The 24,316-nt window shown below is 38.8% G+C and overlaps 2 protein-coding genes across 3 annotated transcripts in view; one reads left to right on the top strand and one right to left on the bottom strand.

The window, feature by feature from the left end:
* The window catches only part of hat1 (histone acetyltransferase 1), a 29,269-nt gene extending 10,228 nt beyond the window's left edge, over positions 1–19,041 (bottom strand). The window contains exons 1-9 of the mRNA XM_054787718.1: positions 18,962–19,041; positions 18,285–18,356; positions 18,113–18,188; positions 15,067–15,187; positions 4,646–4,822; positions 4,441–4,562; positions 3,774–3,878; positions 3,311–3,417; positions 1,264–1,415 (exon numbers count right to left, since the gene is read on the bottom strand). Of these exons, the coding sequence (XP_054643693.1) occupies positions 1,264–1,415; positions 3,311–3,417; positions 3,774–3,878; positions 4,441–4,562; positions 4,646–4,822; positions 15,067–15,187; positions 18,113–18,188; positions 18,285–18,356; positions 18,962–18,968 (939 nt within the window). The 5' untranslated portion in view covers positions 18,969–19,041. The remainder of the gene's footprint in view (positions 1–1,263; positions 1,416–3,310; positions 3,418–3,773; positions 3,879–4,440; positions 4,563–4,645; positions 4,823–15,066; positions 15,188–18,112; positions 18,189–18,284; positions 18,357–18,961) is intronic.
* A 3,473-nt stretch (positions 19,042–22,514) lies between these two features.
* The window catches only part of LOC129187848 (electrogenic aspartate/glutamate antiporter SLC25A12, mitochondrial-like), a 44,746-nt gene continuing 42,944 nt past the window's right edge, over positions 22,515–24,316 (top strand). Inside the window, exons 1-2 of one of the 2 annotated variants that reach the window (XM_054787594.1) lie at positions 22,515–22,869; positions 23,304–23,357. In XM_054787594.1, coding sequence (XP_054643569.1) covers positions 22,858–22,869; positions 23,304–23,357 — 66 coding nt within the window. In that variant the 5' untranslated portion in view covers positions 22,515–22,857. The remainder of the gene's footprint in view (positions 22,870–23,303; positions 23,358–24,316) is intronic. The other variant, XM_054787593.1, reaches the window with a different exon arrangement.

Here is a 24,316-nt window from a genome sequence, read left to right as displayed (position 1 = left end):
GTTGCCATAAAACGTTCGCAACTCTGGGCCACACTACAACATGCTAGGTGCAGTAATGCGCCTCAAAGCTGGTTGCCACTCGACTCCCGCCACTCGCAAGAAGAAGAAAATGCAGCATCACCATGCAGGCATGTCCACGGTGTGCCGTGGTGAAGTTAGTTTCACGCTGGACATAGGATATTCGGCTCCGTAGCTACAGCGGTAGTTCCCCCTCACTGTGCCCGGACTGCTGTCTTGGTGCGATGAGCTTGCACGGGAAGTGCTGCTGTAATCGCTGGTTGTTTATACTATACAGTCAATAAATTACTATTGTGTTGAAGAGAGTTTGTTAAAATAAAATGTCATATTTTCAAAATCACACCACAATTTCATCGATAACCTTGTCAAATGATAAACCCTAACAGTATTTTGCACTCCCATTTTTCGCAATTTTTTCTTTTATTGGATGGACTTTTATCGGATCTTTTGTTGGATTAGGGACCTGACTCAGAGGTTTGTGACAAAAGCCAAACAATATTGTTGGTCATGCTGTGTAATAAGAAAGTAAATTCAGCAATATTTTGGTTCCATTATTTTTAATGCTTTGAAGAGCTATATTCATAACCATATTTCAGTACACAGATTCATGTTTGTAACAAAAGCTTATTATTAAAAAAAAGAAATTGGATCGGTATCGGATCAGATCAGATCAGCAAGACTATAAAAAAAATCGGATTAGGAGCCAAATAATGTGTATCGGGACATCCCTAATATATATTGGGTAATAGGAGTGTAAAGTTGACTATGGGGTGTTATTTGATATCTACAGGGCTTTAATAATGCTAAAAACTGTACTTAGAACGTCATAAACAGGTTTCCTATGTTCCAACGACGAAAATATTCCATTTATTAATGTTGAATTCTACTTTGCGAAAATTCACTTATCGCAGTCGGGTCTGGAGCCAATTAACCGCCATAAAAGAGGGACGACTGTAAGCTACAAATGAATGATTGTGGATGACAACAATGTTGATATATCCCAAAATTCATGACACTGTATGGTAAGAGTTGTTTGACTAAAAAAATCAATTTAAGAGACACTCAACAACTCAAAGAAAAAAAGGTGACTGGAAATCATATGCATCTGCTAATTGTTAATTCGATATTTTGGAGGTGTAGACTGTGGACGTTTCCTGACATTTATCGCAGTGAGGACATGACCTAGCAATCAATGACAGAGAATCTGAGGACAACAACAATGACATGAAGAGTGTTATATGGCACCTTGTTGATTTTCAGCTTTGTTTGCGCCTCTTCCACCATTTCAGCTGACAGGCCCAGGTGCAGTTTGTCCTCAGCAAAGGACGGCAAGCTCTGACACAGCTTGACCAGCACATAGTCCCGCAGCATCACGTAGCTCTCAGAAGGATCTTCAGCTGAAAACAGGTAAATTACTGTCAGGGAAGAATGACTGAAATCTCTACTGATAGTTTGTTAGTGAAAGCCAGGCAGGAGCCTTCAGTCGCCCGAGCAAATTCCTCTCTGAAAGGACAATCTGGGATACCTCTTTAGTATTCATCACTTGTCTCCACACAGCAATGTCAACAACTTCGATCGAATATGTTTCAATAAAGCCCCAGTAAGCCGGTGTACATGCCAGCTCACCAAATTAAGTCTACCCACTGGATATTACCACTGTGGGGACAAATCAATTCATTCTTCAACACATATTCTAATCACAGCGCTGCCAACTCTCCTGGAAATTATATAAATAATTATGAAAATATATATATACACATACATATATGATTGAACATGCGCTGCCTTTAAGTTAAAGCGGGGGTGGTGTTTTTGGTGACACCTGGTGGCCGCAATAATTCACAGAGTTGAGCTTGTGACGCAGTTAGGCACACAAATTGATTGATACAGATCACACAGTACGCTTTTTGTTACGGACTTCTTTCTGATATGCTTCTGTCTTGGATACTGTGTGTCTTATAAGTGACGTGCAACGATAATTACATGGATTGAGAAATGTGGTATTTTACACAGCAGTTGTTGTTTCATTAGGACACTAATTATGTCTTGCTTGGAGACTGTAGCTGCTGTGTTAGCCACTAACTAAATACACATACATGATTTTCAGTCTATTTTAATTCATCTGTGAATACAAAAATGAAGCTATGCTGTCAAAATACGGCTGTTTAAAAAGTTTCTACACACTGGGATGCGTCCATACGTCATGTCAAGTATTAAAAATGTCTTCTGATATTCATTAAATATGTAAGCTATTAGCTGCACGGTGGTCTAGTGGTTAGCATGTTGGCCACACAGTCGCAGTCAGAAGATAGGGAAGACCTGGGTTTCCTCCCACATTCCAAAAACTTGCATGTCAGGTTAATTGGTGACTCTAAATTGTCCATAGGTATGAATGTGAGTGTGAATGGTAGGTTGTCTTATATGTGCCCTGCGTTGGCTAGCGACCAGTCCAGGGTGTACCCTGCCTGTCGCCCGAAGTCATAGAAAATGGATGGATGGATGGATGGATGGATGGATGTAAGCTATTATTGTAGCCATAAACTTGATAAAAATTGAGATGTTTCCGCTTCTGTAGCTTTAGTTTGTCTCCTGCTGGTGTAAACATTGTGTTCTTCTTCTGTGAAACTCCTAAAAAATACAGCTAAATACCATGATAGTACAGTGCCATCCATCCATCTTGTTCCACTTATCCGGGTCCGGGTCACGGGGGCAGCAGTCTCAGAAGGGAAGCCCAGACTTCCCGGTCCCCAGCCACCTCCTCCAGTTCCACCGGGGGGAACACCAAGGCATTCCCTGACCAGCTGAGACACATAATCCCTCTAGGTCTTCCCTGGTGCCTCCTCCCAGCTGGGCATACCTGGAACACCTCACCAGGGAGGCATCCGGACTAGATGCCCGAGCCACCTCAACTGGCTCTGGCATCGGGACTAGACGCCCGAGCCACCTCAACTGGCTCCTCGATGTGAAGGAACAGCGGCTCTACTGAGCCCCTCCTGGATGACCGAGCTCCTCAACCCTACTCCAGTGCCACTTATGTATATTTAGATATTTTTTCTCTTCATGACGCATTTTTTGACTGATGCGATTTATACTCCGTAACAGCTTGTAGCTCGCAAGAGCTGTGTCAAAAACAGAGCTTTGCAAGGATAATCAAGACACTGTTAAAGAGGTATTCATTGAATAAGTATGTTTTTGGTGTAGAAGTGCGCCTCTTTTCATACTGTGAGGTGTTGCCCACCCACAACGATAAAGTGTATAACCAAAAAAGGTAAATTATTATCAAATTACTCACCTGTGATGTCTTGAACTTTGGGCATGCCACAATAAAATCTGTGCACCGCCTCCAGGAGTTGTGCTCCATGACCTTCTCCTTGGAATGGAGGCAAGATCAGCATTTGGCTGTTTGTTAAAAACAACAACAACAAAAAAAACACAATGAAAGAAAAGACAGTGAAAATGGGAATAAAATAATATGCTTAAAACAATAACAATAAATGCAACTTATTTTGTGACTGCGACAGGAACAGGAAGTGAGCTGCTTTGATGCATGAGCGCAATGAACTCAGCCACATTAAATGCTTATTTATAAAATTGTTTTCAGACACAAATCACCCTGGTTTCATTATGAAACCAAATCCAGTTGAATGCTTGGTGATCCAAGCCAGTAATTTGGCTTGAAGAAGATAAATGTGTAATTTTCGTCATCCCTTGAAGACACAAAAGACTGGGACAGCCCGCGCTGCCCCGCCAATTACCTTACACGTGGCCGGGTTTTGTCTGGGTACACGTAGTAATTATAAACTGTCATGTAGCCAATGGTTGCGTAGAGGGTCTCCCCATCTTTATTGTACTTTTCAAATCTGCAGATAAGACACAAAGGCAAACAGGTCAATTACAAGCACGCTCTCACGCAGTGTCCATTTTAGCTTGTGTGTTTGCTCCCCCAGCAAGTTAGAGCAGCCAGGCCCGATCAGTACACCTGCTGCAACCTGAATACATTATGCACTTAATTGGAGTACTGCAACTTAGAGGAAGAGAAGGGCCTGAAAGAGGGACTGAGCTCCTCCAAAATCACTTCAGCCCATTTTGCCCATTGTGGGTATTAATAGGTGCCAAGGTAAAGGAAACACTGGCAGAGGCTCTTTTTACTGTTAAGACATTGTTCAGTGTTTCAAAAGATAACAGCATTCAATTCAGCCTGTGCCCCTAAAAAAATTCAAAAGGGCTTTGGGCACAAAGGAAGCTCTTGCCTGATCAACAATTCTCCTACGGGGGAAATATAATCAAACCGGCCGGGTAATTGGCCACAAGCGCCTCAAAGGGGGGCTTTGTTTTTCAATGACACAATATAGGCTTTAGGATGGTTTAGGATAGGAGGGGGCTTATGGGGGTGAAGGGGTGTCAATGAAAGAGAGCACGTACACAAGAAAGAAGTCCCAACGATCGTCATCGACATCGATGAAGCTGGCGGTCTCGATGAACCACATGAGGAAGGTCTGGAGGCGCTCGTGGTACTCACGGAATCCCGGGAAGCTCAAGTCAGCCTACATCGGTTAGGATTACGAAATATTACAAACAAAAGTACCTTCCAGCGATAAATGGTCAGGGCACAGGTGAATGTTTGTACCTTGTGAATCTGGTATGTGAGTTGTCCTGCTTCCTCATTGTGGACTGTGTACGCGTGCAGCAGGGTGCCAAAGGGCCTGAAATTGGCCTCCTTCTCCAGTAACGTGATGAAGTCATCTGCATTGCAGGTGAACCCAGCAGGGACGATTTCCCGAATCTTTCCGTCCACATCATCTGGCTAGAAGGTGAATTTAGTGCAGCAAATACACATCAGAGTCATATTATTATATTTATCATTTTTCAATAATCCTCTAGTTCAAGGGTTTTCAAATGGTCTCAACCTGGGACCCACATTTTCCAGTCAAGTCACAGCCCACTTTTACTGACGTCATTTTTATTCTTGTCATTTATTTCTTACTTTTCTTTAAGTCACTTTTAATTGTTATATTATTATTTTTTCCATTTATTTTATATGACTTATATTTAGATTTAAGTCACCCCAAGCACATAATTACATGTCTGAAGTGCATTTTAAAGGAATTTATTAAGGCATTGCGTCAAGGAAATAAAGACTGATATAACTGGATGCAAATAATGCATAAATTAGTATTACATTTTAAATACATTTTTACCACAAAATCAGATTTCTATAATACCAAAGAGGAAGATGACTGCATGGAAGTATTGCTCAATATTATTAAAAAAAAAAAAAAAAAGCCAGACATGGGTTATATATTACATATTTTAATGTAATTTTTGACCCGTTCTCTGTGACCCATCCAGAATGGTTCTGTGACCCACTTTTGGGGTTACAGAACCAGAACCACCAAAATATAGCAAACACAATTAAACCTCGGTTTCCGAATGCCCCAGTTTTCAATGAAAATATTCACAAAAATGTAATAAATTTTTGTACAATATTGTATGTAACAAAGCAGTCCGTTTCACCTGTTCTGTTTCATTGTGCCCAACAGTCTCAAGTGCCCAAAAGCGTTGCTTAGTCTAGTCAGTATCTGTGCATTTTTTTGAGTGTGACTGCTAAATAACCCTCCATGGGGCCAAAGAAATTTCCAAGTGGCAGCAATTTGATGCAGAGGGTGAGAAACACTATTGAATTCAATCTTGCCAGAACATACGAGAAGTCCGCATCAACAATAAATTTCATTATTTCACATTGTTTTCTGCATGTAAAACTATAATTGTTCTCTTGTCGTATTTTTTGTGATTATTTGTGAGTGTCTGGAACGAATTAATTAGATTTACATCATTTTCAATGGGGAAAAAATGCCTCTGTTTTCATACATTTCTGTTTTGGTCAGACATATTGGAAGGAATTACAGTAATCCCTCACTTATCTTGGTTAACTGATCCTAGACCAGACTGTGATAAGTGAATTTCCGCGAAGTAGGCTCCCTTATTTATAAATGGAATATTTTCCTGTTTAACCTGTTTGTAACATTACTGACACCTAGTGACGAGTGTAGAATACAACGTGTCTTTCAATGCGTCTTCTGAATGTATTTTTTACTTCATTTAACCATTATGCTTGAAAATGCTTCATTTGGGCCAAAAATATGTAAAATAAAACAAGAACAATAACTAGGAAATAGGCCGTATTCAACCACCAAATAGCAATGATTTATTAATTAATATATTTTGACAAACCGTGATAGAATGAAGCCTTGAAATTGGAAGAGTAATGTGACAAGAGGGACTATATTTGTATTTTAGTTAATTTAGCCATTTTTATGCTTGAAAATGTTTAAGTTAGGGAAAAAATATGTAATACGTGCTTATATATGGATTTTTTTTAAACTAATAACAGATTTCAGCAGTATGATTACAGTTATTGTCATTCTGTTCACTATCATAGATAATCATTTCATTACTACAATTATGTGTGACTGTTTCAATGCAGTATTATCATTGTGATCACCATCATAGTTCATCATTTCATGACTACTATTATGTGTGACTGTTTCAATGCGGCATTGTCATTGTGGTTGTGGATATTATTTTGTCCTTTCCGTCAGGGTATTTATAGTCACCACAGACATTTATTTGCTGATGTAGTTCTGTATGTTTCTGTTGTTCTGTTATTGTTGTCCTTGTCTCTTGTCCCTCTTTTTGTCCCCCTCTTATTCCCCCCCCTTCTGTGTCCCCTCCTGCTCCGGTCGCTCCAAATTTGCTTAATAACAACCATCTAAGTCAAATAAATCCTGTATAACAGGGGAAGTGTATGTCACACTTCTCCCTGGCAGAGTAAATCTGTTGAGCACTTGAGGGCATTTACATCTACAATTCTATCTGCCTTAAAGGCTGGACAGGACAGGGGTAGGAAAAAAAAAAAACTAATAACAGACCCTAATCAACCATGAAACAGTATGATTAATGAATATAGTTTTGAAAAAACATAATACAGTCATCCCTCATTTATAGCAGTTAATTGGTTCCAGATTCCATCGCGATAAATGAATTTCCGCGATATAGGATTTAATGTTAATAGATGGGATATTTTCGTAGTTAGAGCGTAGAAAACCTGTTTATGGCTTTCTAAATAAGATTTAACATTATTAGAGACCCATAACACCCCCATGGTCACCTTTACACTCTTATCATTCATTGTTTATGACACATTGCGCAACTCTTATGTTGCAGGGACTCGAGACAGCCGCTAGCTAGCGAGCTAACAAGCTTGCAAGCAAACCATTTAGCCTCAAATGTATTTCTTTTAAACTTAAGAAGCCAAAAATTTCCACGTGGGATGGGAGTAGAAACTTTCTTCACGCTATCATGTGGGACATGCCATGGCTGACTTCATGACTTCATGCAGTGGTAAGGTAATGTCATGTAAGGTAATGTCTCAATGTTTTGTGTCATTACCACCGCCTAGTGACCAGAATACTACATATCACTTGTATTTCAATATGGTTTGACTATAGTCTCCCACGAAGCAGCCATCAGTTATTAATAAATTAATTTCTGAAAACATGGGACATAGTGAGGGAGCGATAACGACTAGTGTGAAGCCGCAAACTTGAAAGTGCAAAGTGGCGAGGGATTACTGTAATGACGAAAACAGAGGTACTACAGTATTTAAAATATCCCAGGGATTTTACAATCATTTTCTAAAAATGTATTGTCAAAGTCAAGAAAATTATCAAATAAAAGAAATATAAAATATGAAAGTAAAGCAAGAATCCAATATCCAATACGCAGTATGTGTGCTGCCGATGAAAAGAAAACCATTAGGCAATTAAAACTGTCAGCTGAGCAGAGGCCTCGGCAGCCCGCTCCCACTGAAAAGCCCACTTAAATCTGTACATTTACTCCTCATGTTAAACCATGAATATGTGATGAAGTTGCCACAATAACGCATTTCTGCCACTCACCGGGAAATTAAACCTGATGAATTGATCTCGACTTAACAAACCTTTGGCCGTCCATAATAGAGGCCTCTCCTCTAATCCTGCCAAGTGAACCCAATCAAATGAATTGGGCCCCGCATTTTCAAAGGGTCTCGGAGACAAAGGGGCGCTAGCCTCGGACTTTTTAGTCTGCGCAACGCGTGGTTAGTTCAGCTGTGATGTTTGCATTGTATCCATTTCCACAAGGATTGACATGAGAACACTTTGCTAAGCGGCCCTTTCACACCATTTACATGTGTGATGGGCATTATGTCGCCGCACAGACCCTCGCTGCTTGGCATTCACGACTGGGAAATGAAGAAGGTCGCAGCAAAATGCACTACAAAAGGCTAATACAAAATACTGCTGATTCCACCCCTTTCAGACATCAGCTAATATCAAACTGGAGGTAATGCACCTGCAGCTGAATCCCTCTTCAGCTTTGTAATTGTTCACTCACGTGTCTAAGAAACAAGGAGCATGCTTAAAAGACCTTGGACAAACAAGGCTCTTTATTTCAGCCACTCGTCTACATACTAGACACTAAATTGCCCAGCCTTCCAGAATAGATGCCTTAGTTTGCCATGAATATAACTTAACAATGCACCTTCAGAGCATTGTTCACATCTTTGATTCCTAAACAATACAAATAAAGGGGATACAAATAATCTAATTTGTGCTTTTGTATGATTTCATCAACTGCAGAGGCTGAACTACACCAAAAACGTAATTTGAGCAAAGCCTTCATAGCAAATTTACACACCCATAGATGACGGTTCAGTTGGAAAGTGAAACAGGCATTCTGCCTTTTGCATTTCGGACGAGAGACTTGTAGTACAAGCACCAACGCTGCAGCTGCTTAAATTCTAGCTCCATTTTTCGTACCAGCTGCACTGCAGCCCGGCGGTCCGCATGCATTGGCAGACAAACACTCTCCAGACGCAGCCTGAACTCTGCTACACCCCATGCTCTCCACCCTGACACCAGCTGCACTCAAACCCTTAACGCTGGGAGCGCCCCCGGGGGTCAACACTGACAATCGAGCGGCGCAGAGAGCACACAGGAGCGAGGCGGCCATCATGTTTCACCCCGAACATCATCTGTGGCTTCAAAGTTGGCACAGAAAAAAGAAAATGGGCCTCCTGTTAGGATACAAACACTGAGTTGACCGTGTTGCTCATCATAGCGATAAGAGGAATCATTTCTAAGGTTCCTGGAGTTATTAAAAAATGTGCACCACAAAGATTAGGATCATGTTGGATGAAGACGTTTTACCCCTGGTCCCAGTTTACTGAAGTGAACACTCACAAGTAGCAATGTCCAATAATAGTCGATTTATATGCTGATATTGGCATAAAAATGACATTAGAAAAATCTCATTGAACCAAAATAAGTAATCCTGTATAAATATGTGATATAACAATAGTAATCCCTTGTTTACTATGGTTAATTGTCTCCAGACCAGACAGTGACGTGTGAATTTCTGTGAAGTAGGATTACTTATTTATAAAACCTTCTACCTTCTAAAGATGGTTTTTCATCATTAGAGCCCTCTAGACATGAAATAACACCCCATAATCACCTTTACACTCCTATTACTTAATACAGTATATTAGACATAATAAAAATAAATAAAATAAATAAGACACGTAAGACATCATTTGGTAGAGGTGTTCAAAATAATTTATCAATATATCACAATATTAGATCGCACGATTGTCATCCATCCATCCATCCATTTTCTTTACCGCTTATGCTCACGCGGGTTGCGGGTATGCTGGAGCCTTTCCCTGCTGACTTTGAGCGAGAGGCAGTGTCACGCGATTCTCTTATTGTTTTGAAATGCGTTCAAATCGATGTTTATATATGTGTTTTTGGGGGTTAGTACTGTATTCATTGCGGCGCCTTTTGTCCTGCACTTACACTCTCGGTCACTAGTTGGCAGCACACCACTCAAGCCCGCCACAGTAATAATAGCATCTCACGAGAGTTATCCCAGGGTGGTATCGTTACACTATATTCTCACGGTGTTTAGAGAACAACTAAAGTTTCAGTATTGAGAAGGAATTACGAGACGCTCTGCTAAATTAAATCTGAAATTTGGACTCATTTTGGGTTTTACAGCACCACAGACGGAGGCCCAGATTATGACCAAAGCCACGCCATCTGCAAAATGTGTTCCGCGAGAATCAAATAATGCAGAAACACCACAAACCTCCGTGTCATGTTGCCAGACATCATGGCGAAATGGAGGTAAAGGGAAAACAAGCGACTATCTCTTCTCAACTAACTCTTGAACAAGCTAATTTAGCCAAATTGTCTTCAAGCTCACCCACCGCGTGCCATCAAAACAACACTCAGTGGCTTACTATATGTGCTCAGACACGCACCCTCTGAGCTCGGTGGAAAGTGGCGGCTTTCGTTACATGATGAACACTGTTATTCCACACCGTCCGGCCAACACTTCATTGACGTTGCTTTGCCCCGATTGTTCAAAGAAGTAAAAAACAACGTGCTGGATGATCTTCAGAGCATCATGCGCTTTAGCTGATCTCATTGGGTCTGCATTTACCTCTCAGAAAGACTATGCTAAAACAAAAACTGATCAAGAAGCTGCCGAAGTTGAGGTAAAGATGTTTAGAGTGGAGTCCCCCCTGCCACTAAATGGTGATCCACTCAGTTGGTGGATGGAGCACGAGGGAGCCTATCCTCACATTTTCACCGTAGTCCGTCAATACTTCTGCATCCCAGGCACAAGTGTCTCCTCAAAGAGGGTCTTTTCTACTGCAGGAGACATTGTAACTGCACAAAGAAGCTGGGAATGTTGACCAGCTTGTTTCCTTCAAAAGAATCGAAAGAGAAAGCACTGACATTCTAACTTTAAATAACGTAAGTGACTATTTCTTGTTCCAGACAAATACCTCAGTTAAGTTGCACCAAAGTCGTGTTGCACAGCTGCTGGCTTCTAAAAAGAAACCATTCCAATTTCTGACAATCAGATATTTTATTTTCATGGTTGGTACATATGGCACCCTCATGCTAATCTTATGGATTGGCCTATGTAAATTACATCAAGGATGCACGACAGAATGCTTACTTGTTGTGACTGTTCAGTGTTTTTACATATTGTACTTTAAGGAATGTCCATCCAATGTATTAAAGCAGGTTTGAAAATGGATCACACTTTTTCTTAAAACAGGAGAATTGTTATATACCTGTACTGTTCAATTTAAACCTAAAACACAGTCTGCAATTTATTGTTAAATACAGTTGCTGTTGCATTTATGCTTTCAACATTTTAGATAATAAAATATGTCATACACATTTCCTTTTGAATGTGTACTGGTTTACCGATTGGTTGTTTCCAGAATCATATATTTTTAATACACACACCGATAATATAGACTCACACATGTCAGCATTGGGAGAATTCCTTGTTGTTCTTCTTCTTTTTTACTTCCTGTAACATTACGGACACCAAGTGACCAGTGTAGAATACTACATATCATCACGTCTTTGAATGAATCTTCTGTATGCCTTGTATTTGTGTTTTACTTCATTTAGCCATTTTTATGCTTGGAAGTGCCAAAAATACATTTGGTTTGTTTAAATATTCAGAGACGAGACTGGGTCCACAAGAACAAAACGAGATGAGATTTTTACACAAATTTTACCATGAAAAAATATGACTGGACAAACAAACTTTTTTATTTAACCAAGTCACAAATCCATGCAGAGGAGGTTTTGAAATGTTTGTTGCACAAAATGACGCTAAATGATATTATTCTCTACATTTTTAGACCACATAAATTGTTGTTATGATAATATATAACAATAATAAATCATAATAATGCAATATTTCCTTTAATATGTAATTTTCCACTCTGTAAAGTGGCAGAATTAGCGACTGTCACATTTTCTCAAAGGCAATTCGTACAGTCTGCTATTATTCTTACTTTATTTCCGCAATGAGCCATGTTCCATAGATGACCCTTGGCTACACTTTGGACACCCATACATGTCTCCTTTGTGGAACATTTGTATTGAATTACCGGATAAATGCATGATGCAAAAAACACTTCCTGCATTTCACTTTTAATGCGCACCCCTACTTGCTAAATATAGCGATCATGCTGTTAACTTGTCAAAACAGATCTGCTCTACATATGAAGTGTGCTATGAAGCGGAGTTACGGTTGCCACATAACGCCTTCATGTTCAGACACATGCTCCGGAGGTCAGGAGAACCAGAGTAAAGAGCGGAGGGAGCCACCTGCTGTGGCCGTCACGATGCAGTGTAGTCGGACAGCTGCTCTGAGCAGACCAAATGCTGCCATTATTAATGCTGATGGTGATTAATGGTAATGGTGATTATGGGTGCAGACATCTATGTGTTTTGAGCTGATAAATCTAGTAACTTTGATGAAATGTAGAATTACTACAGCTTCTGCTTGGATATTAACACGCTGCAGCTGTTCAACTTCGATGGAAAAAAACATCCACATGTCACACTGATGCTGGGACCACCAAGGTAGGTTGGATTGCAGGGTTTAAAGTGTGCGTACAACACTTAATGAGCGCTTCCAATAATGCCTAGCGCACTGCCACTGCCATATTACTGTATTATCATTCGTAGCAACGGTACCATAGTTCAGTCTGATTGGCTTCTGGCTGCCCTGTATTCGCGAGACAGCTTTTCTTTTCTTATCACGTTTTAACCTTGCGAGATCTTGTGGCACGATCATGTCACACCCCTATTAAATGTGCATGTTTTTTTTATACTAATAATAGGTCGTATTCAACCACAAAACAGCGTTGATTTATTAATTTATTATATTTTTGGAAAACCCTGATAGAGTGAAGTCGTGAACTTAGAAGCGCTAAATGACGAGGGATTACTGTAATATAGGTCAAATGTACAGCATACATGTGCCATTGTTGGCAAGCCAGCAATTTTTACATGTTTATGTCTTTCTGTTGACTGATGATGATTTGTGTTGAGATTTCTGCAGACCAACTTTCCTTCACGTCTGTATCTTTTACTCTCGGGCTACCTGCTTACGTCTGCCTGCGTCCGTCTCACCTGTTTCAGCTCTAAGAGTTGTAGCCTCTGTCAGTTTTTTTTGCATAGTTTTCCCCACTTATTTCTGTGGCACTGTCTCTCCATCAGTGGTTAGCATGTTGGCCACACAGTCACAGTCAGGAGATCGGGAAGACACATTTCAGTGTGGAGTTTGCATGTTCTCCCGTGCGTGCGTGGGTTTTCTCTGGGTAGTATTAAAAATGTCTTCTGATATTCATTAAATATGTAAGCTATTAGCTACACGGTGGTCTAGTGGTTAGCATGTTGGCCACACAGTCGCAGTCAGAAGATCGGGAAGACCCGGTTTCCTCCCACATTCCAAAAACATGCATATTAGGTTAATTGGCCACTCTAAATTGTCCATCGGTATGAATGTGAGTGTGAACGGTTGTTTGTCTATATGTGCCCTGCGATTGGCTGGCGACCAGTCCAGGGTGTACCACGCCTGTCGCCCAAAAGTCAGCTGGGATAGGCTCCAGCATACCCCCGCGACCCTAAAGAGGAGAAGTGGCATAGAAGATGGATGGATGGATGGATGGATGTTTCTTCATCATCAGTGAGTTCAGCTATGGATGTGTTTCTGACCAGAACTTCAATAAAGACTATTTTTGTATGCAACCCTGCCTCTTCTCTCCATGCTGGGGGTCCAAACTTGCACTAAACTAACAAAGTGTTTGTAACCCGCCTCCAGTCGCGCCTGTAATGCTCACTACTGGCACTTGCAGTTGAAACAAACCTCAAATAGAACCATCTTCTGATATACTGTATATACAATTCATGTATGAGGAAAAGTGTCATTACTTTGGAACATTGAAGAAAGAAACATTTGTACATGATCCAAATACAACCGTGACCTACTTCTATGTTTTATGCCAGGGTGTCCAAACATTTTTCCAGCGAGGGCCAAATAGTGAAAAATTAAAAGGATACAACTTTGCCACTTTGATATTTTGTAAAGCAACACATACAGATATGCTAAGAAGTTATATACCTGTATATTTCAAGAAAAAACTCCATCTCAGCTTTGTCATAAAGTTATAAAAGCACACGATTAGTATCGGTTTGGCTCTTTGCTCTGTTTTCCTCATTTTTTTTGTTTTTTAATTCATTTTCTAAATAATCTTAAATAATCTTAAGTAAATCGTAAGTAAATTTTGAGAATATTATAAACGATTGTAATTTTTTTTAAATATATATATATATACTGTCTTTTGTATAAATGCAGATAATGTCCCGGTTTATTAATCACACATCCACTTATTTGAATTATGATAATATTATTATCCCTTTGCACATCTCAATCTTACTATTTAATTACATCTTAATTACTTTTTTTATTTAAGTGTCTGTGTATATGTACAGTGAGAGCTAATTTAACTGAAGTCAAATTCCTTGTTTGTGTAAACATAATTGGCCAATAAAGCTGATTCTGATATTGATTATAACTTTATTTCCAAAATATTTTGACTTGAAAATTGAAAATAACAAAACCTTTCCCGAACCTAAATTTCCAAAAATTACAACATTATTTTAATTATGTTTGTTTCTCACACTATAACTTCAAACAAATAGTTTTTTTCTATTTATACACATTTCAAATCTATACTACTAAAAGGTTTCGTCATAATGGAGTTTATTCTCGTAAAATAGCAACTTTTTTTCCTCATTAGATTATGAGTTGTTTCTCTTAATATTTTCACTTTACTCTTGCAAAACTACAGCTCTTTTTCCATTTATGCTATTGTTTTTTTTAATTTTCCAACTATTTCACCTTTCTTCTTGTGCCACACTTTGGACACTTCTATTCTATCAGCACAAAAAAAAAACAAAAAAAAAACCAACGACTTAAGTCATAGTATTCCTCAGGTTTCCATTAGTGGGATATAAAAGAAGCAAAAACTACTGGTGACTAGCATTAGTCTATGTTACAATAACAAAGTGAATCTATTATATCTTTATAACACTGAGGGACAACAAAGCAAGCCAATCTTACCTCCACACAGTCAAACGTGTCAGTGACTTTGGATAAGTATTTCACTTTGAAGAGAGTGCTCAGGTTTCCAGCTGTGTAAAAGAGCTGTATCTGGAGACCTTTGTAACCAAAAGCCACCTCACTGTGGAAGAAAAGTGATTTGAATAATTACAGATTTGGCTAAATATAAATAAATGCATTTCATTGTAAGCGGCATACAACATGGATGGATTTCATTGTAGAAAACAATCGTACATTATTTTAGGAGGCTTTGAATACACATGATTGCATTTCTTATTTTGTACAATTTATGCAAATTAAAAACACATAACACTGCATGTATTTCATTTCTTTGTTGTATTGTTATTTGAGTCCCTTACAATTTATGCTCGATTTCAGAATTATGCAATTGTGTGATGAAGCTTTACCAACAATTATGCTAGCTGTAAGTAATTAATGCCCCAATTAGCTCATTCCGTTTCAGCTGATTGCAGCAAGTGCAAAAAGAAGGAACGCTAGTTTGGACTGATTTGGAATTGCGGTATCTGCCGATATGTGCCGACGGGCATCAGAAGATACAGACAGGCACAGGTGCCTCTGACAGCAAGGTACAGTATTGTTACTCCATCATGGAGTACAGCCCCCCCCCCCCCCCCCCCCCCAATGTCCTCGTTTTAAAAACTAGTCTTGATGCTCATATCATTCCATCTTTACACGCAACACTGCAAATGTTCCTGCAGAAGGCTACTTCTTATAAGCCTGTAACTGTGGCAAGTATACTGTAATTAACTACAGCAGGGGTGACCACACCTTCCAGCGAGGGCCGCATCGTGATAAATGAAAGGATGCAACTTTGCCACTTTGATATTTAGTAAAGCAACACACGTAGTAGATATGCCAAGAAGTTATATATATTTCAAGAAAAAAATAGCATCTCAGCTTTATCATTTAGGTGAGAAAGCCTAGTATCAACTTCACTCTTTTTGCCCCATTTTTGCTGCTGTTCTTTTTTTTTTTGGATTTTACAAATATTTAAATTTCTTCTTAAAGGAAAACTGCAAGTGAAAAAAATGTCCATTATCCACAATCCTTACATGAAACATGAACACATACATCCTTCCATTTTCTGCGCGTTCTAACGAGGGAAAACGAGTTAGCATGAATTAGCACATCATGGGGGGCACCTATTACGATGATGAAGCCCTAAAATTAAAAATTAAAAACACCAACAGTGTTCCATTAACATAACTGACCAGTATATTAACCAAGACGCAGCGATATTCTTATTGTAGCAGCTAACACAAAAACTATATTTATCTGGCGGAGTAACACAACGCCTCGCTAGTCTCAGCGTCACTCACGCCTCAAGCCACGGCAATGTGACAGACGGAAGACTGGCACAAGTCTTGTGCTGAAAGACACAGCCAACCCAATGAGAGCACATATTGTACGTGTCGTCGCTGTTTCTATGCTGCTGTTGCTGACGGAAGTAGCGTTAGCTCCTACGGGCTATGTCAAATCAATGCGCCTAGGAAAGACGGTCCAGTAATGTTTGAAATCATCAATATACGGCAAGATACTGTAATAGTCCTAACAGGTGCCCCCCATGACATGCAATGCTAACTGGCTCATGCTAACTCGTTTTCGCTCTTTAGAACGCACCAAAACGGGAACGAAATATGTGTTCATGTTTCACATAAGGATTGTGGATGATGGGCAAAATTCCCCCAAAAGTGCAGTTTTCCTTTAAATAATCTTCGTAAATTCAATTACTTTATTCCCATAATATTTTGACTTTATTCTTGTAACGTAACTTTTTACGCAACCTAATTTTGCTTTGTTTGCTTTGCCTAATGCTTTGTTTCTCATAATATTACAACTTTTTTTTAAGAGAACATATATTTTTTTGCCGAACACAGTCAAAAACCAAATATTTAAACTCTAGTGAAATTAATTATTTTCTTGTTAGAGTACTACTTTTTTTTCTCCTAATTTGGCTTTATTCTCATAAATTTACAACAGTTTCTTTTCCATTTCTGCCATTTTCCCCCTCATAATTATGACTTTATTCCCATAATATTTTGACTTTGCTCTTGTAACATAACTTTTTCCGCAACATAATTTTCCCCAAAAATGTTTATATTTCAAATTTATGCAACTAAAATGAGTTCATTCTCATAAAATTTCAAGTTTTTTCACGTTAGAGTACAACTTTTTTTCCCTTTCAATATTTTGACTTTATTCTCATAAAATTACAGCTGTTTTTCTCCATTTTTCCTCCACTTTATTCCCGATTTTCAAAAAAATTTATTTGTTTCGTTTATGTTTCGTTCGTTATATATATATACATATATACTGTATATATATATACATATATATATATACATATATATATATATACATATATATATATATATATACATATATATACACATATATACATATATATACACATATATATACACATATATATACACATATATATACATATATATATACATATATATACATATATATATATATACATATATATACATATATATACATATACATACATATACATATATATATATATATATATATACACATATATATATATTTCAACTTTATGCAACTAAAATGACATTCTTCTCAAAATTATGACTTTTCCCTCTTCATATTTTGACTTTGTTCCTGTAAAATTACTGCAGATTTTTCCATTTTGGTGCGTTTTTTTTTCTTATTATATTTTTTTAATGTGCAGCAGGCCAATAAAATAAGAAAAAAAAGCCCCTTAGCTGCACTTTGGACACCCCTGAACTACAGTATACTGTGATATATAAGGAAGAAGTAAGAAGAAGTGACCTGTATGACTGACACTAAACTCCATATCAGCGTTTCTCGACTGGTTTGGCTGCGGGACCCACCATCACCCCTCAATGACAAGCTATGACCCAAAGAATGCATAGTGCATTCACGGACATCGGATCATTACATTATTTTATTTATTTATTTATTTATTTTTGCTCTGCGACCCACCAGTTGAGAATCCCTGTCGTATATAATAATCAAACAGAAAAAAACGTACTCATCTCCAAAAAGCTGGTGGCTATACTCTGGGTGAAAAGTAGTGCCATCATCTTCAACGTCCTCTGGAAATCGAACTGCAAGTAAAAAAGTCCCAGCTAATGTCAAAACATCATTGTGTTTATACATGTTAATTTACAGTGCACAAAATAAGAGGACAAACACAGACATACTTAGCTTTAAGCAAATGGCTTCATTGGTGTCACATTTATATTCAGCCAGTTTCTTCTCCATGTTGTTTACTCCTGAGGAAACATCATCCGCATGTATTATAATAAACAGTTTTTCATACAGTAGGATAATGGTTTGATTGTAGCCACACGTAAAGAGTAGTAAAACATCATCCTGTCCAAACAACGTTTTTTGGAAGGAAATCAAAAGCAGGATACCAGTGTTGCGCTTGCGATTAATAGCACTTAATGTACATTTGTAAGATTAGGTATTGAGTGCTTTAAGATATTCTCTTATATATTTTCACCTGCACAGACCCTGAACATTCGGAGATCATGTTTTTTATTGTGAGTAAACCTTAAGGGGGGCTTTAATACAGCATTGTAAAGACACTCTAGCCATACTTCTCCTACAGCGTACTTCCTCACATTGCATGTAAGACATGCGCGCCCTTCTTATTTCCCTATACAGTGGTAAACATACAGCATGTTATGACAGCCGGTTAGCATGCTGCTAGCATGCAGCAGACAGGCCCGTCGCTTACTTTCTGCTACTATAGGTCGTCTGATCAGCACGCCGTGCGTTGTGAGGAGCACGTGTGTGTCCGCGTTCAGGTGGGCTTATAAAATGAAAGCCGTCTTTAAATGAAGGTAAGGCAACAAAGCTGTGAGAAACTCACCCGCCATTTCTGCACAGTGTTGTAGGGAGATGTGTTGTCCTAAAAGACCGCGCAACCATGAGCACTTCCGGGGTATGTATTTCCGGTAAAACCGGATGTTGTTTTCATTATCGCCCACCCCACACCACCTCACCGTTTATTTGTTTTGTTCTTTTTAAATTAAAAGCCCCGTAAAAGAATTGGAAATTTTCCGAGTTAACTACTTAATGAATACAATACAAAAACGCCAAGGCAACTTTACATTCAGCTCTTTGTGTCCACTTGGAGTCTAAATGATACATTTCTAAATGTAACGTATCCAATAATGACAATGTAAAGTTATGACCATGCTTGTGAGGAGAATTGTTTTGTTTGCTAGTGATTGCTCCATAAACAAAAAACATCCTATCCTTTGCTTTTCGAGACGGCGCACAAATAAACCCAGTCACGTTGCAATGTCAGCACTTATCCATTTTCTTTACAATACTCTGCCCTTTACAATCCTTGGGAATCAAACTGTGTCGGTGTGGTTTCAATGCATGCTCCTTAATATTTATATCCTAAATATAACTAAATGAACTCCTACGTCACTCACATTGTACACAGAACAGATAAAGTACATATAAAATACAGTAATAAATAGAGATGCCACAAAATCTTGTGTCCGTTTTCCTCGTCTCTCGCCTCCAAACAGGTAGGAAGAGTTTCTTTGTTTTGATGGGTAGAGGAGGGGCCAGCGGCATACACACAGAGTGCAGAAGAGTGTAACATACTACTGTACTGTATAAGTAGATTTTTCATTGTACTTTTTTAAAAGTAAAGTTAAAATCTCGGCTCGCATCCCGTGTATCGTTTCGTGAACTGTCTCGTGACACCCCTAGTAATGAATACCATACTGAATTAACATTCAGTCATCTTCATCCTTAATGATGGTCACCGCAGTCAAGTGCTTGCGACCAAAAGAGTGGCTAATATTGAAGGGCGAGTTAATTTTCAGTTCCATGCTGATGGCTTTCCTTTTCTTTGGCACACTACTACACTGCGCAGTTATTACTGTCACTTTCATAGGATCAGCGACTTGGCTGTTGTGTGTACTGTAGTGCTAAAGAGTTTTGTCATTTCTGACCGCCCGTGAACGTGACATGAGTCCTGACTGTGTGTGTGTGGCCGCATGGAGAGGACAGTTGAGTTTGCTGATCTTGTTTTGGCAAAACAGTAGCCAGTCTTGTTTTTGCAATAAAGAGACTGCTGATCGACCACTTCCTCATCATCCTTACAAAATTCAGAAAGATGTTACAATGCCATTCGTTGTCCTTAAAAATGATCAAGGGATTGAGATAACTGTGGCCAATGTTGAGTGTATAGTTTTTCTACCATGGCACACTATGCTGTAACTACTTGTCGAGTGAGTCCTGTGTTTACAGACCTAAATGAAGATGTTAATTGATTTATGAGGTGCATACTCCAAAAGTCTCCAAGTGTCCAAAGTCTGTTTTTTTGTATTGGACAGCTGCACATTCTAAATATATATAATTTAACAAAAAAAACAACCTAAAAAACAACAGCAAAAATGAAAAAAAATCCTAAATCATTTTACAAGAGTAAAGTGAAAATATTAAGAAAAAAAGTTGTAGTTTAACAATAAACATTTGTAATTTTACCAGAATAATGTAATATTATGAGGAAAAATAACGTCATTTTAGTAGTAGAACGATGCAATAATAAAAAAACACTACATTATTTTTTAAAAGTTGTAATACTATGAGTAACAAACAAAATAACAAATAAAATTAGGTTGCAGAAAAATGTATGCTATGAGAATGAAGTCAAAATATTGTGGGAATAAAATCATACTACAAGGAAAAAAAGTTGCAATTTTACGAGAATAAATTCATAATATCCATCCATCCATTTTCTATACCGCTTCTCCTCTTTAGGGTCGCGGGGGCATGCTGGAGACTATCCCAGCTGACTTCGGGCGAGAGGCGGGTACACCCTGGACTGGTCGCCAGCCAATGACAGGACAAAGATAGACAAACAACCATTCACTCTCACATTCATACCTATGGACAATTTAGAGTCGCCAATTAACCTAACATGCATGTTTTTGGAATGTGGGAGGAAACCGGAGTACCCGGAGAAAACCCACACACGCACGGGGAGAACATGCAAACTCCACACAGAAATGCCCAAGGGAGAATCGATCCCAGGTCTTCCCGATCTCCAGACTGTTACTGTGTTGGCCAACATGCGAACCACTAGACCACCGTACGGCCCTAAATTCATAATATTATGATGAAAAATAATGTTATTTTAGTAGCATAGATTTGAAATATTAAAGAAAAAAATGTGTTTTTTTTAAAATGTTATCATATTATGAGAAAACAAGGAAAACAAAATAAAGTTTTTAAAAAGTAACAATATTATGGGAACAAAGTCATAAGAAAAGGAAATTTATTAGATTATTTAAGAAGAATGTTTAAATATGTGGAAAATTTTAAAAAACAGCAAAAATTGAGAAAAAGAGGAAAGACCGAAGTTGATACTAATAATAGGCTTTTTCACCTATACGACAAAGCTGAGATGTAGTTTTTTCTGTGGTGCTTTGCAAAAATCAAAATGGCAAAGTTGCATCCTTGCATTTTTCACTACATGGCCCTCGCTGGAAAACGTTTGGGCACCCCTGCTTTAAAAAAAAAAAATTCCATTCAACTTTATTAATGCCATACAATTTACAATAACATAGCGTCAAACCATGGACATTAACAAATAACAATTGGATAACAACAACACACAATAAATCATATAGAGATTAAGGAAATAAAATGTAACAGAAAAGTGATAAAAAAAGAAAAAAAAGATAATAATAATAATAGTAATTAAAGTAAGATACACCAGGGGACATGAGCAATGAAAGTTAAATTGAATTAAGGATATTGAAGTGGGAGCACAGATTTATAGTCTTGATAGCTTTCTTGTTATTAGCTGAGGATATTGATTTGAGGTACAGCTTTAGTTCTTTCATGAAAACATAAAATCACTTTGGCAAATTTACATTTGTGGATGTAGAATTTTGCAAGAATTAAAATTAGATTAATTAAAAAATATTCTTTGTCAGCTGGAACATCATTCCTTACAAAGCCAAACAGGACATTTTGCAGAAGGAGCTCAAAATCACAGCAGATATGATCTAAAATAAATCTATAAACATCTTGCCATAGTTTACGGGTATAGTCACATTTCCAAAACAGATGAATAACAGTCTCAGTATGGGAGTCACAAAAAGCACATTTCAGATCTAAATCAGCGTACTTGAATTTGATAAAGAAGGATTTAACTGGATAACATCAGTGAATAATTTTAAATGGCACTTCTTTCACTTTGTTAACCACAAAAAAATTTTGAGGAGGAGACCAGATTTTTTCCCAACACAAGTTATTAACACGACTGTTCCAGTAAGTTACTGTTTGGGCACCCCTGCGGAAGCGAAAGTTGAAAAGTGGTGACGTGGAACGCCGTAAACCGAGGACCACCTGTATAGTGACAGTTTTTCGTGTGACGTCACCAACCGACTTTGGAAAACCCACTCATCACATCTAACTATTCATGTTTATGTATAAGTTGTTGTTAAAAAATACTTATGACAGCTTCGCCAAACAACGATGACGTCATTTACATAGAATAGGCATCTTAGGCTAAACATGGCAGCTCCTGAGGCTTGGACGGGGCGCGTGTACACGTTCAGGCTCGGTCGCCATCATTTCAATTGATCAGACAACGTCCTCGTTTGAAGGCAGCACACTGGCGCGGTAAAAACATCCACCGCACCTCACCGCCCTCATGCAGCAGAGAGGAACAGTTTGGATGTCTTCATTCAGCGCCTGCGCTACTTCCTTGCGGCTGACGTCACACCCAGCATGGCGGTCAAGGTGACTCCGTCACTACTTCTTATCAGTTATTAACTTAAAAAGGCGCTCGCTCGGCCATGTGTGTTCCGCTGTCGTCCACGGAGACTGTGGCGCTTTAGGGCGTCTGCCCCCTCCACTGTTTAATTCCTCCTCGCCCACCCTGGAAAAGTCGTATCTCTGCCGGCCTCGACCAGACGTCTTGACGGGGCTGTCAAGACGTATTTGGTTTTCGCCGCTTGATTCCACTCACTGAACGCTTGCTCTCGTCTGAAGGGTTGTGTTGGTGGTTTGGTTTAGTGTTTTTTTTTTGGTTTGTTTTTTTTTGGATGGGGCATCTTTGGTGAAATCAGAGCTAAACAGAAGAGCCAAAAGTTCACTGACGAACCGGTTGAACCACTTGGTTTAAGATGCAAGCAGGTAGTGTGTAAAATAATAAGTCAACTTGTGTGTTACAGGTGCAAGCAACCAAAAGAGCCGACCCCCATGACTTGAAAGCAGTTTTCCTAAAGGTAGGACCACATTCATTGTCATCGTTTCAATTTTTTTTTTTTTAAACAAAAGTAGTGTTACAGTGGGTGTGGATGGGTCACATAGTTAAATGAAAGGTCACACAAACGTTTTGACTGATGTTGGAGCGGCTTCAACACCCAGGTTGTTTTTGGCAGCCATTTCATTTTTCGTCTTAGGCTACGTTCACACCGCAGGGTATGACGCCCGATTCAGATTTTTTGTTGAAATCCGATTTTTTTATGTGGTCGTTCACATTACCAAAACTTGCTAATGTGAACGCAAAGCGTGCGGGAAGTGACGTCAATGCAAAAAAGCACGACATCACACGCACTTCCGTGTGCTGACAGAATTAAGATTGCGGCAGTGTGTGTTCTAGTGATGTGCGATACCACTGATTTACTGTAATTGACGATTCGATACTATGAGCAAATACACCTGATATTTCTGGTAAATTTTAAAAAAAGTAGTGTATAGTATTTCAAAGAATCAAGACATTATAGTAATTTATTGATTTATTTTAGAACCTGAAGTACTGTATATTGAGGTAACGGGGTCATTTACATTATAGCCAAGCTAATGTACGACATCAGAAAAAAGAAAGGACAAAATCATATATCTGACGTGTCAAAAGTATCAATATTTTGATTTGAGAATCGACTTTAGGGCTGCACGGTGTCCTAGTGGTTAGCATGTTGGCCACACAGTCTGGAGATCGGAAACAACTGGGTTCGATTCTCCTTTTGGGCATTTCTGTGTGGAGTTTGCATGTTCTCCCCGTGCGTGCGTAGGTTTTCTCCGGTACTCCGGTTTCCTCCCACATTCCGAAAACATGCATGTTAGGTTAATTGGTGTCTCTAAATTGTCGATAGGTATGAATGTGAGTGTGAATGGTTGTTTTGTCTATATGTGCCCTGCCATTGACTGGCGACCAGTCCACGGTGTACCCCCCCCTCGCCCG

Source organism: Dunckerocampus dactyliophorus, chromosome 9, assembly GCF_027744805.1.
Source record: "Dunckerocampus dactyliophorus isolate RoL2022-P2 chromosome 9, RoL_Ddac_1.1, whole genome shotgun sequence".
NCBI classification, from domain to species: domain Eukaryota; kingdom Metazoa; phylum Chordata; class Actinopteri; order Syngnathiformes; family Syngnathidae; genus Dunckerocampus; species Dunckerocampus dactyliophorus.
Note: the sequence above shows the minus strand (reverse complement) of the source record. Positions and strands in the feature narration are given on the sequence as shown.